At 40.2% G+C, this 12408-nt stretch overlaps 1 protein-coding gene across 1 annotated transcript in view; it reads right to left on the reverse strand.

The window, feature by feature from the left end:
- The window catches only part of dock5 (dedicator of cytokinesis 5), a 30800-nt gene extending 21405 nt beyond the window's left edge, over positions 1-9395 (reverse strand). Inside the window, exons 1-10 of the mRNA XM_030774705.1 lie at positions 9353-9395; positions 4814-4897; positions 4397-4437; positions 4239-4294; positions 3857-3953; positions 3533-3681; positions 3028-3163; positions 2244-2401; positions 979-1060; positions 556-685 (exon numbers count right to left, since the gene is read on the reverse strand). Of these exons, the coding sequence (XP_030630565.1) occupies positions 556-685; positions 979-1060; positions 2244-2401; positions 3028-3163; positions 3533-3681; positions 3857-3953; positions 4239-4294; positions 4397-4437; positions 4814-4897; positions 9353-9395 (976 nt within the window). The remainder of the gene's footprint in view (positions 1-555; positions 686-978; positions 1061-2243; positions 2402-3027; positions 3164-3532; positions 3682-3856; positions 3954-4238; positions 4295-4396; positions 4438-4813; positions 4898-9352) is intronic.
- Positions 9396-12408: the final 3013 nt, after the last annotated feature.

Below are 12408 nucleotides of genomic sequence, written 5' to 3' on the forward strand. Positions count from 1 at the left end.
AGGAGGAGAGAGGGAGGGAAGGGGGGGGGCAGAAGGGGGTGCTGAGAGCTCTTGTAAACTGCCACAGTCCATTAGCTCCATTTGCCCAGGTGACCACAGGCAGACGACTATTCCACCTGCCACTGCAGTGTGCAATCTGTCTCCTATGATGGAAAAAAAAAGCAATTTGCTTTCTCTTCTAAATTCCCCTGTAATTATGCCTCCCTGGTTCAGAAGAGCGTACCAGGCCTGTTGGGGTACTATTAAAATTTTAAGATTTTTCTTTTATTAAGCCTTGTGTTTTTCAAGAACAGGGTAACTCAGTAAGGCCCAAATGGACTCCTTCCTCATCGCCGATCAATGCCCAGATCAGTCTGGCCAAAGGGAAAATGTTCTTTCTATTAAATTAAAGATGGAAGTGAACAGAATTTTATGCAATATATATAGCAGTGTATATACCTGGAGTTATTTCCATCATCTCATGCCTCTGTGTGTGTGTGTGTGTGTGTGTGTTTGTGTGGTGTATGTGGTGCATGTCTGTTTGTGTGTGTGTGTGTGTGTGTGTGTGTGTGTCACCTGCCACTCCAAATGGCCGTCTAAGCCCTCCAGTGTGTTTCTTGCCCTCCTTGAGCTCCATGCAGCCTACTCGAATAATCTGGCACACAAGGAACAGGCGCGGCCTTATGAGGTCACTACTGCTTAAGTCCTGAATGAAGAGAGAGCAAGAGAGGGAGAGAGAGAGAGAGAGAGAGAGAGAGAAAATCCAACTGACAACGAGATCTATTCAAATGTAGACACAAATCTGAAATCTAATTTAATAGGTTTTTGAGCTGAAAAATTAATACTCCATGTTCTTGGCTAATGTAGATTTTAATTAGACTATTCATTAGCCACAGCTGCGGCGACTATTTAGACAAGAGAGGCGGTTTCACACCGAATGATTATGAAATGATGGGACAGGAGAAAGAAAGAAGAGATAACAGGACTAATGTCAGTTACCGTGAAGAGGGCAGGCAGGTTATTGAGTTTCTCAATCTCCTTAGGCATTCCCGTGCTATCCCATCTCACCAGGAAATTCTCACTGCCAATACACGTTTAACAAAGGAAAAGGAAATATCAGCCAACTTCATTATCGTGAAAGCAATTCCATTGAATTCTAATAAAGTTCAGCAATAAAGCAACGGTGTAGCATAGACTCAAAATTAAAAAAAAAAAAAAAAAATTCAGAATTGTGTTTTTGTCACGTCCTAGTTAGAAAAACATTCTTAATAGAGATACTACGTAACATTATCTTGAAAAGGGGGTCACTGAAATGACAGATCCTAAGTGGGCCAGTGAATCACCTGTACTCTCTCTCTCTCTCTCTCTCTCTCTCTCTCTCTCTCTCTCTCTCTCTCTCTCTCTCTGAAAATCTGTGGCTTTGCCTTCGTTTGAAGCGAATGGTCGATACATCCAAAGATAATTTGCTTGGCCTTCCTTAACAAAAGCCACCGCGATTATGGAGGACATTTCCGTGGCTGCTGGACAGAGTCCCAGAGTCCCCCCCCCCAGCATTCCTGTCACCTCAGAAATTGTGCCTTGGGAAATATCATCAAGTTTTGATTATGGACCAACCAGCCCACTGTTGCCCAAAAAGAACCGTCCCTTTTCTGTGTAAAGGATGTCTCCTCCATCGATTTTACCAGTCAGAATCAAAGTTTTTATATATCTGGCACCACTATACATGAACTCATAGATGCTGGTCCTCCTATTGAATCCTGTATGCTAATGCGTGCACAGTATACTGTATTCATTTATTACAAGCTACCAGTAGAGCCTAGTGCACACTAAACTTCATACCAACCACAAAATAGCAAGCAATTTCAAGCAAAATTTGCTGAAATACGAAAGAACATTTAATAGTTTCAATGCAACAAACAAAAGGAGTGTAGATAAGGCTGAGCTTTGTCTGGAGCTCCTTTTGAAACCAAGGACTTGAAAGGGCAAAATACTTCACCCTGCCCCAGTAAACAAGCTAAAAAGCTCTACTCAAGGGCGTTCCATTTTACAACACTTCATCACTATAATCTCTCACTGGATCCAAACAACTCCGCATCCACTCAATGACTGGATGTCAACCAAGTCCAATTCAGCTCAAATGAAGTGGACAGCAATAGGCCGCTGAAAATGCCACTGTATTATCTGAGTCCCTGTTCCTTCACATGACTGAAACTTTCATTAGTTCGTTCTCTCTCTCATCGTTTATGACGCAAAGAGACTCTGACCTGATGAACTCGGATTGGTCGGGATCATACAGGGACATGAGCAGTTCGGCATCCTCCCCAATGTTACACACAAAGTTCCTCAGGTTCATGAGGAGACTGTAAGTGTGCACCGTGCTGAACAAAGTCTGACGTCTCATCTCCAGGTTCTGAAGTCGAGTCTGCGGAGTCACAAATGCAAAGACGCTTTCACCGGCGAGCGAGGCACAAAACGCAAGGCATTTCGCCGAAAATTAAGACGTTACCCAGCGACAATAACGCTCGAAGAATTATTCATTCAAAGACAGCTGATAATTACTGAGCAGATGTGTACCCACACAGGTGGTCCTGGAGATCGTTTTTAAATATGTGTTTATAACTCTAACAAGATTATAGATTCATCTGACACCACCATTTGCTGTTCGGGTTAATATTTTAAATGTGCAGCTCGTCCCGCTGACTCCCGCGTTGCTGGGTAGATCTATTTCATTATCACAGGTGGTCACTGTACGCAGGTGGTCTGCTTAAATTCTAATATTTTACATTAGAGCAAAATAAAAGCCCTTCAAATTCACTCGAGTTAGTACCTCCATGACCCTACCTTTCCCCCAAAACAGAATATGATAAAATTCCATTACTCTGACTATTAATGAAGGAGGGGCTTTAAAAAATTCCAAACAGCTGGAGTACATCATAAAAAGGGATATTACCTCACAAGCACAAAAAAAAAACTAAGCATCTGGTGTAATTTCAATCCCATGGACATACAACGAAACTTTCATGTACTGTTTGAGATTGTAGTACTTACTTTTTCCTCCTGGATCCTTTCATCTATGCTACGAGACGCGGATTCGTGGGCTCTGAACAGGCTTACTGTGCTGGTGCATTCTGGGTCTAAAGTGTTTCCCGCTTCATCGCGAACTACCAGGTCTAGGCCAAGGATCCTACACAACAACACGAGCCATGTCCTCACAAAATACCATTTACATAATGTATCTACAAACCACCCTACAATTATATGTTTACATTATACATTTCCATTATGTCAGCTGTAATTACTGATTATACTGTGCAAGAGGCAATATATTATTTATGTAATACACACATAGCAATGTGAAAAGTAACATGATGGTGCATGGAACTGTGTGTGTGTATTCCAGAACTGATTTGTCTAAAGGACTCAAATGCGTAAATCCCTCAGTACTGTTTGCTATGTTGCAACACATTTACACACTCTGCATGAAGCATCTCTTACAGGACCTCAATACGGGGTTTGCAAGACTGCTTAGAGAGAGTTAAGAACTGCGTCCTACCGGTTTCCATAATCGATTTTGGCAGTGACTTTCTTCTTGAGCTCCACAAGGTCATCTTTGGGAAGCGTTCCTGACACAATTTGTGAGCGGTACTCGATGAGGCTGTAAGCCATTTGCTGAACATTCCGGAACAACGTGGTCTTGTTGTTCTGTTATGTTAATAAATGGGTGTCAAACGGTTGCCACAAAAACTCTAGCAACAGAATTTTTTTTTCTTTATTAAATATGTAACATGAAGGCTAAGATGCCAAATTAGACTCTAATGCAGTGCAGAGAGAGAGAGAGAGAGAGAGAGAGAGATGAGAAAGGGATATAAAAACAAACCACGTAAAGCTTGTGCCATATCTGGGCCCATTCTCGCAGCGTAGCACTGAGTTCCTGTACCAGGGGTAAATCCGTGGGTATAACAGTCTCATTTTGGCTAAACAAAGGAATCAAAGACAAATGGTGCTGAGTCACTATTATTGACAATGATGATGATGATGATGATGATTACAAGTATGTGTGGGCAACCCCATAATTTTTAATTATTCACATTACCAAGAGAATATCCTTTTTTGGTGGAAAATTAACATACACCAAACACTTCCAAATACATATGCAACTAATTGAAATCATAGAAAGAGACTGTCATTTGTTTTCTGAATTCTGCAGGCTTAGTATAATTGCTTATAATTATTACAATATTCTCTGTTTGGCATCTTACCCAATTCCCTCAACTTTAGCCTCTTTCAAGTGGATGTAAGATGCCGGGAAAATGCCCTTTAAGATGAAACACAGAGAAGAATGGCATGTCAGCGTCAACTTAGAATTCAACTCATCTAAAAATCGTATTTTCTACCAGAACGAAAATTACTAGGGCACCTTTTGTGATTTTTGCCGTAGTGTATAACCTCTGTACCACCCTGAGAGAGAGAGAGAGAGAGAGAGAGAGAGAGAGAGAGAGAGAGAGAGATAGAGAGAGAGAGAGGGAGAGAGAGACAGAGAGGGAGAGAGAGAGAGAGACAGAAAGAATGTGTGTTTAGACCAGAAGATGAAAGCTGAAACAGTTGTTATTTCTCACCATTTATCTGCAAGATGCCAAAAATAGAGACCTAATAGTTCATCATTTTGAATGAGAGCTGTAATTGAGAGTCAGTGGCTTATCACAATTCGGTGCTGAAAAAGTTGCAACAGAATCGCAGTACGTCACAGGTTCAGTTTGAAGATAGGTGCATGTGAAAACACGTCGAAGTTAAGCATGGCTAGATATGTCAGGGCATGCTCACACTGAACACTCACCTTCAAACGTCTCAAGTATGTGTACTGTGTCTCCCACCTGTAGACATAGCTCCTGCTCACTTCTTGCATCATAATTATAGATGGCTGGAAAAAAAAAAAAAAACGACAGAGTGAGAAAAAAAAGAGAAATCATTATAAAAGAGGAGGAGGTGAAGGGAAGAAGGTGGGAGAAGGGGGGGGAGGAGAGAGATAGAGAGAGAAAACAACCCCATACCACACCAACTGTTTCACAAGTTGGCAGGCTTGGGGATTGTGCAACAACGACCCAGCCGCACTAGGCTGCCGCACAGCACAGCACAGTACAGCACAGCACAGCACAGCACAACCAAAAAAGCGTACGACTGCCCAGAACCTGATTTTTTTTTTTTTTTTTTTTAAACAACATGGACAAGAGGCTTTCAGTGTTGCTCACGATGTTTGAGAAATATTTGCCCCATCTCTTTGAAGTCTGTCTGGGCATTGCGACTACAGTAGCCATAAGACAACGCACTACTACTTAAAACAAGCCTCCAGGAAAGAATATTTTACTTATTAATTAGTAGTCTTAAGACGCTATTAAACATGTTCAGTTCAGGTCATTTGGTAAAGCTTTGCTTATTTAAAAAAAAAAAAAAAAAAAAATTTATGAGGGTCTGATAATGATAGTTATGCATGATGAACTGATTAGAGACTAGCGCTTAGAGTCACTGCAAGTTACTAGAATCTTCTTCATGACACTGAGTGTTTACCATATATTTAGAATGCCATCACACTAAAAGGCTGAGTAATACATGTCATCATAAGAACAACATGGACAAAGCTCTAAGTTTCTTTTCTCTTTTCAAACTGAGGAACACGTCAAAGTGAAAAATTATGCAGCAAAAGGTGCACCCTCAAAACTATGTCACCAGTAACAGCTGATACATATAAAAACAAACACACACACACACACACACAAAAATGTACACACTCAATTACTGGCACACCCACATATAAGTACGCTAACGCTGCCATACATTACTGAATAGGTCACTTGCTCCACCCTCCTTGGCCCAAAAGGAAGTTTGAGTGTGGCCTTGTTCTGGCAAGCTTAACGCTAATCCTTGTTGCTGGAGGCTGCATTTCACACAGGCCTCAGCTAGCTTACCCTGTTACAAACAGCTTTCCACTTCTTACTTCTGACTCAGACAAAACAGTAAATTCGAAGTTCTTTTCCATTTTAATACTACTGAACTCTGCGCCAATCTGGTTAAAATCCCTGAAGGCACGAATATGTGCTTTACGGCCTATCAAGGTCGTTGGAGAACTCGTAGTAATCATAATAATAAAAACATGATCCAACTTCGCTTTATTAACTCAATACGGGCCGAAATCCACAACGTTTTTTCCTGTAAACTAGGTCACATTGATTAGGTGGATTAGGCGCTGTTTAATCATCAACGCTGGTACTGTTTTATCACGCTGAACGATAAACATCCTTTCATGACCACGCCTTGGTAGAGATACGGAAAGTTTTTACTGCAGTTCAAAAAGCAGGTGAGGTAGTCAAAAGAGAATTTAAACACCCCGAGCTACGGATTTTAAAATACGGATTTTCACTCTGGAAATGGTTTTCACTGTTTGAGATTTCTTTCAAAGCAGCCTCATGATATTTCTCTTGTCCTGAAAACAAAAATGTGAAAAATGTGCCCAATATATAAAATTTAAGTGTAGATTTTTTTTTTTTTTTTTTTTTTAATGGGTGACAAGACTTTTGAATTGCACTGTAACCAACACACCCTGAAAGGCACAACATTAAGTTTCAAGTTTCAAGTTTCAAGTTTATTTACAGCCCAATATGACTGTTTACAGTCTCAAAGGGCTTTACAGACCACAACAGTCAAATCAAGACAGGACGGCACCCCCTCACTTAATCCTCATGGCGGGCAAGAAAAAACTCCCCAAAAACCCAAGAGGGAAATGGGAAAATGGGAGAAATCAACATTAATTCATTACTAACTAACTGGGTTGGGGTGGGGGGTGGGGGGTTGGGGCGGCACAATTCAAATATACAGGCGGGACAGGAATATAAAAATTTAATAAAGCACCATTTAATAAAGAGATTTGTAAATCAATCACCTGTTTAATACCACTATCACCAAAAAGGATTCAGAGCTTCAATAAACATTTTAATCTGAACAATACACTATTTGAAGAGCAACATTTCAACAAATTTATATACGCTTTACATATATTTATATTCACTCTGTATATATACTCCTCCTCTGAGTGTATCATCTGTATGAGCGTTTCTTGACCAGATAAAAACAGTTATTTCCCGTCTGACTTCAACAAAGACCTTTCTCAAAAGTACAAAGCAGGATACACGGATGGCCTGTCTACAGGCTAGCGGTATAGGAGAACGCATCATTTCACAAATCAGTTGGAAGCGGCTGAAACGTGTTATTGTGTCAGGGCCAGAAAAAAAAGAAAAAAAAAAAAAAAAGAAACAGTGAAGTAATGCATGCCGGGAGGTTGCAGCGGCATCATCTGCTTTTAGCGCTGGACGTCTCTGGCCGGGCCCTGAGCCGCAGCTCATCCGATCCTCTGAGTCAGCCTATTGTGTGTTCACACATGCTGTGACATCACTGTCTGACAGGTCACACACAGTAGCACACTCTCTTTTTCAAAACCGGCAGAGTTCTGCCCATCCAGGTCTGACTCTTCCAGAAGGTTCTCACTCGCCATGGTCACTTATCTGCATGAGAGCGTTTGCATAACAACGTGTGAAGTCTCACTGACAATGTGTGATATCTGAGAGGCCTCACAGTGATGTGTAATACATATATATATATATATATATATATATGAGTAAATTGCAATATTGAAAAAATAAAGGAAAGATGGATTTTTACTATCACCAAGAGAAATACATTACCCACAGCTATGGAATCTCAATTCGTTGGCTTGTCCATTTATGTGTGTGCGCATTATGCCTATTTATTTATATTTGAACATCATTTGATGTTCATCATTTGAAGGCTGAAAATGTGTGGTTTTTTAGTTTAAATCAATTGAAACAAGTCATGTAGACTTCCATTATCTATTTTTAATACAGCAATATATGCCTGGTGCAATAAGTTCTGACAACGATGCCTTTTACTGCTTTTTATGACAACAGGAAATGGGGAATGTTGCCAAAAAGCACTACAATATTCCTGTCCTTGACAATTAAAAAAAAAACTCAATCATGAATCATTCATAATAACTGGAAAACACTGCATATGTAAGTATTGTTCACATGAAACTCGGCATTTTCACCATAGTCACATGCTTTTGCTTATTTTGTTAACATTTATCAGCACAAACATATGTTTTCATTGTCCACATTAAGCAGGATAAAACTTGGATTACTCTGCTGTGCTCTGTTATGCTCTGATTAAAAAGAGCATGGTTCTACTGACACACCTTTGAACCAAAGTATTAAAAGATTATAGTCAGTTGGTATTGCAGTTGAGCAAGCTGCAATAAATCCTACAAGGTTTCAGCTGATCATCAGGACTGGAGAGAACCACCAGCACACATATATGTTAGTTCCTTGGGAGTTTACACTCAAATCAAAAGGTTAAGCTAGATTGTTTGATGTTCAGTCAACAGATTACTGTTCCATGGGGAGAACCACACCACAACAAGCTGGCAATTTTAATGCAGATGGCCGAGACACAACTGAGCACAGAGAATCCTCTGGCGATTGTCTGATCATGCACAAGGCTTGTTTATGTCACCGATTCCCTACCTGAATGATTTATCGTTTACGTGATGATTAATCTATCATTTTGCTGAGTAACATTTAGATTCTTCATATTTTCTTTTTACCAATGTTTTGATCCCATTAATCACTGGTTAGATAGAGAAGACAAATGTAAACACTGTTTTCAGCTACACTTGCGATGTATCGTTAACCACAATTCATTCAAAATAATTGGCTAATCGCATGGTTTAAATGTGCAATTGTTTTTACAGTTGAGCAGCGAAAATGAAGGCAAACGAAGCTCGACAGTGCGTCATAAGACGATGTCAAAAGCCCACTAGGTTTACCTTATGGGTGTGTACGCCTCTGATCAAGAACTTCTGTCCCATGTCCAAAGTTATTACACAATTCTATGTGTCTCGCCATTCAACTCATCTTACACAGTTGAAATCTGGTAAAGTCTTTTAACAACAAGCAGAAATGTTTGAGTTTCAGAGTGCCTCGTGTAATAATGAATTTTCGCCCCAAGCGGAGTTTTCAACTTCCAAAAGTTTCACGTCCACCCAAAATACCCCAAACAAATTTCAGAATTACTCTAGAAAAGTAGGTTCTTCATGTGGAATTCAGTTTGAATAGAATATCTGTTTACAATCTATATGGCTACAAGCAAGAATTATACCAGGTAACACGCACTTCCACTTTTCCTAAGTGATTCTTCGGCGAGTTGGAGTGAAGAGTAAGACCTCCATGCCTCGGTGCTTAAGACGGGGCAACGCGACAAGGAAATACAAAACTCCAAGTACAGACAAAACAGCATTCTGGCCACTTACCGACACCATACTTCTCTTTCTTAGTTGGAATCCAGCGGGTCATTGCGTGCAAAATTGAAATAAATAAATAATAAATATGTACACCATGAGCGGGTGGCACTGTTTTGCTCTAGACATCACAGTTCCGGTGTTACTGAAAGAGTAGTTCCCGGAAAAAAAAAAAAGTGTAGCTTTCTAGCCCATGAGTGCATGTGAATTGCGCGGGCACAGGCTATCCTAATTAGGACTACGTGAAATATTATTACATCACAGGTACTTTAAACACGTTTTGGGAGCCGTAACTATCTTGAGGATAATTATAATTCAGTACACTTTGAAAATGTAGACTATGAAATACTGCTTACATCATTTCCCATGTTCAAAGAGAGACGATGTGTGAAGAGATTTAATATTCCCAAATTATGCTGCGAATACTAAAGTGGTTGCTTTTGAGGCGCTTGCAAAGATTTACTTGAGGTTAACCAAGTGCTTGAAAAATATGAGTGGTTGTCTTACGATTTGGGGCCCAATGCCACACTTTTGGCAGAGAAATCCAAAGATTACAAAGCACACTTTGCATAACGGGAAAAATGGTAGTCTTATGTTATAGGAGTGCTGCCGATTCGGTGATCGGTTAGAACATCAGTGGTTGAAATGTTCTTTCGCATGTATTCACGCTGTCAAGGGGGGAAATATTTACAGGGAACCTAATTCCACACGACTTCACGACTCCACTCTGAGAGGTAGGGGGAGGGCGAGCGACGCAACGCTCTCCAGCCCTCAAAGCAATTTATGACTGCCACAGAGCTACATTTAAGGAACAGCAGTTTTTAGTCTGTACGATTTACCGAAACTTTTTTGTTCAAAAGTAGGCATCCACTAAACCACCTGTATGAAAGCGACTTTTTTACAACAGAGTGAAGGACATTATAAAAACAACCTGAGGTATTTTTTTCCCAAAAAAAAGAAAAGTCCTGATATTGTATGAAGAACCGAGAGCTTTATTTCACATAGGCTGACACATTCGTTATAACACAACATATGGGAATTTGGACTGTAACCGCGACCTTGACTCTTCTTCTCATGGCCTGAAGTGTAGCCTATGTTTCTTACTTTGGTGAAAGAATGCTTGGAAATCACTCCCACAAGAGGAGAAGATACGTTATTTAATTTCCTATCAGTTCATTACTGCATCGTCATTGTTTGTGTTAGGGCTAATTGTTTACTTTCCACCTTCAACCAGTACAATGGCTGAAACCGTACCAGACAGCTAACTATGTAATATTATTTTTGGTTTACAATAGCATAAACCTCAGTTATCCATCCCCTCCCCCCTACCAGTTTGACTGCCCTGGCAGCTGTTGTAAACTTATTAACGCCCTCAACTTTCTGTCATTCTTCTACATTACCAGTGTGTGTTAAGATAGCTCAATACATCTCTGCACAATGCAGACAGCCAGTCAACAAGCATATGTATATTTGTACAACTCTTGACACCCTTGAAAAGTCTTATACCAATTAAATAAAAAAGAGGGAGAGAGAGATGAGAATGACTAGTATGGTTCATCCTGGTACTTTTAACGTTATACTTAGTAAGTGTTGTAATGGTGGTTGCTGCATATCCTTCCATGAACTTTCCTGTCCATTTTACTGATTTATAGTGCTCTTTGTTTGCCTGCTGGATATACAGACTCTCAGTCTGCATCTTCTGACTTGAGAGGGTTTGACAGATTAAAGGATTTGACCTCCAGTTTGAAGGGTTTTTTTTTTTTGTATAGTTCAATAAAATTCAATCAGTTGTATTTTCAAGGACTGCCTTAAGGTATTCAGCCCAGACCAAGTACTTTCCTGTTTTATGTATTTTTCAGCTAGCTAGGGCCCAGGTAGGAAGTCATTAGAATAAATATTGATCAGGTAAGATTATTCTGTTGTGTATACCTAGAGAGTAGTCAGATGTAAAGTTGCTATACATTTAAGGAGTTCTGGACATTAACACAGCTTCCAGTCAAGTGGTAACCTTTTTCACTTATTTCTTCAGACATTCCAGAGCCAGAGTGGAAAGTGGAACATCACATCTAGTCAACAAATTCTAGATTTTTTTTTCTTTTTTCAAGCCTTAACTGTACAACTCATTTTCACTTGTCTCCAAAGACACCCTCCCAGCTGTTTACAAATGTGCCTTGACTGAGAAAAGACTTCGAATTTAATCTTTACATCAATGCCATCATGTGTTCAACTTAAGGCATTGCAGCATTTGTTTAAATAAAACATTTGTCCAAAAGGCAAATATTTTGTGTCAAGAACCGAACACTCTTCAAAATGAAAGTGTCCATTAGGTCTATGACAGAAAATGATTAAGATAATAAAATATTAAATTAAATATTCCTTAAGAGATATATTTATAATCTCACTCACTCATTATCTGAGCTGCTTATCCTGATTAGGGTTGCGGGGGGTGCTGGAGCCTATCCCAGTGCTCATAGGCCGAAAGGCGGGGAAACACCCATCGCAGGGCAGACACATAGACAAACACACTCACACATACATACCTAGGGGCAATTTAGTGTCTCCAGTTCACCTAACCTGCATGTCTTTGGACTGTGGGAGGAAACCCATGCAGACATGGGGAGAACATGCCAACTCCACACAGAAAGGACCCTGGCCGCCTGGCCAGGAATCGAACCCGAGACCTTCTTGCTGTGAGGCGACAGTGCTACCCACTGCGCCACCATGCAGCCCTGCTATGCTTATAATCTGATATAATAAATTAAGAATAAGAGTTTGCGTATGGATTTAACTTCATTTAACACACTCCCCAATATCATTTTAACACCGGCTGAATTTGCTTTGTGTCCTTCGTCTGGCTTGAAGTGCAATCAGTGACACTGAAGATATGTGGAAAGCAATGAACTTTCATTGCTGGTGGACAACCGCTGAAAGCAACATTGTTGTTTCTCATAACCTTGGTGTTCTCCTTCAGATCCAGACTCAGCATCTGGCAATTCAATGCAGGCTTAAGCCATCTATGATGTCCGTCAGTCAAGCTCTGTTTAGCAAAAGGATAATCATCTCTTTAC

This window comes from Chanos chanos, chromosome 1, assembly GCF_902362185.1.
Source record: "Chanos chanos chromosome 1, fChaCha1.1, whole genome shotgun sequence".
Taxonomy (NCBI): Eukaryota; Metazoa; Chordata; class Actinopteri; order Gonorynchiformes; family Chanidae; genus Chanos; species Chanos chanos.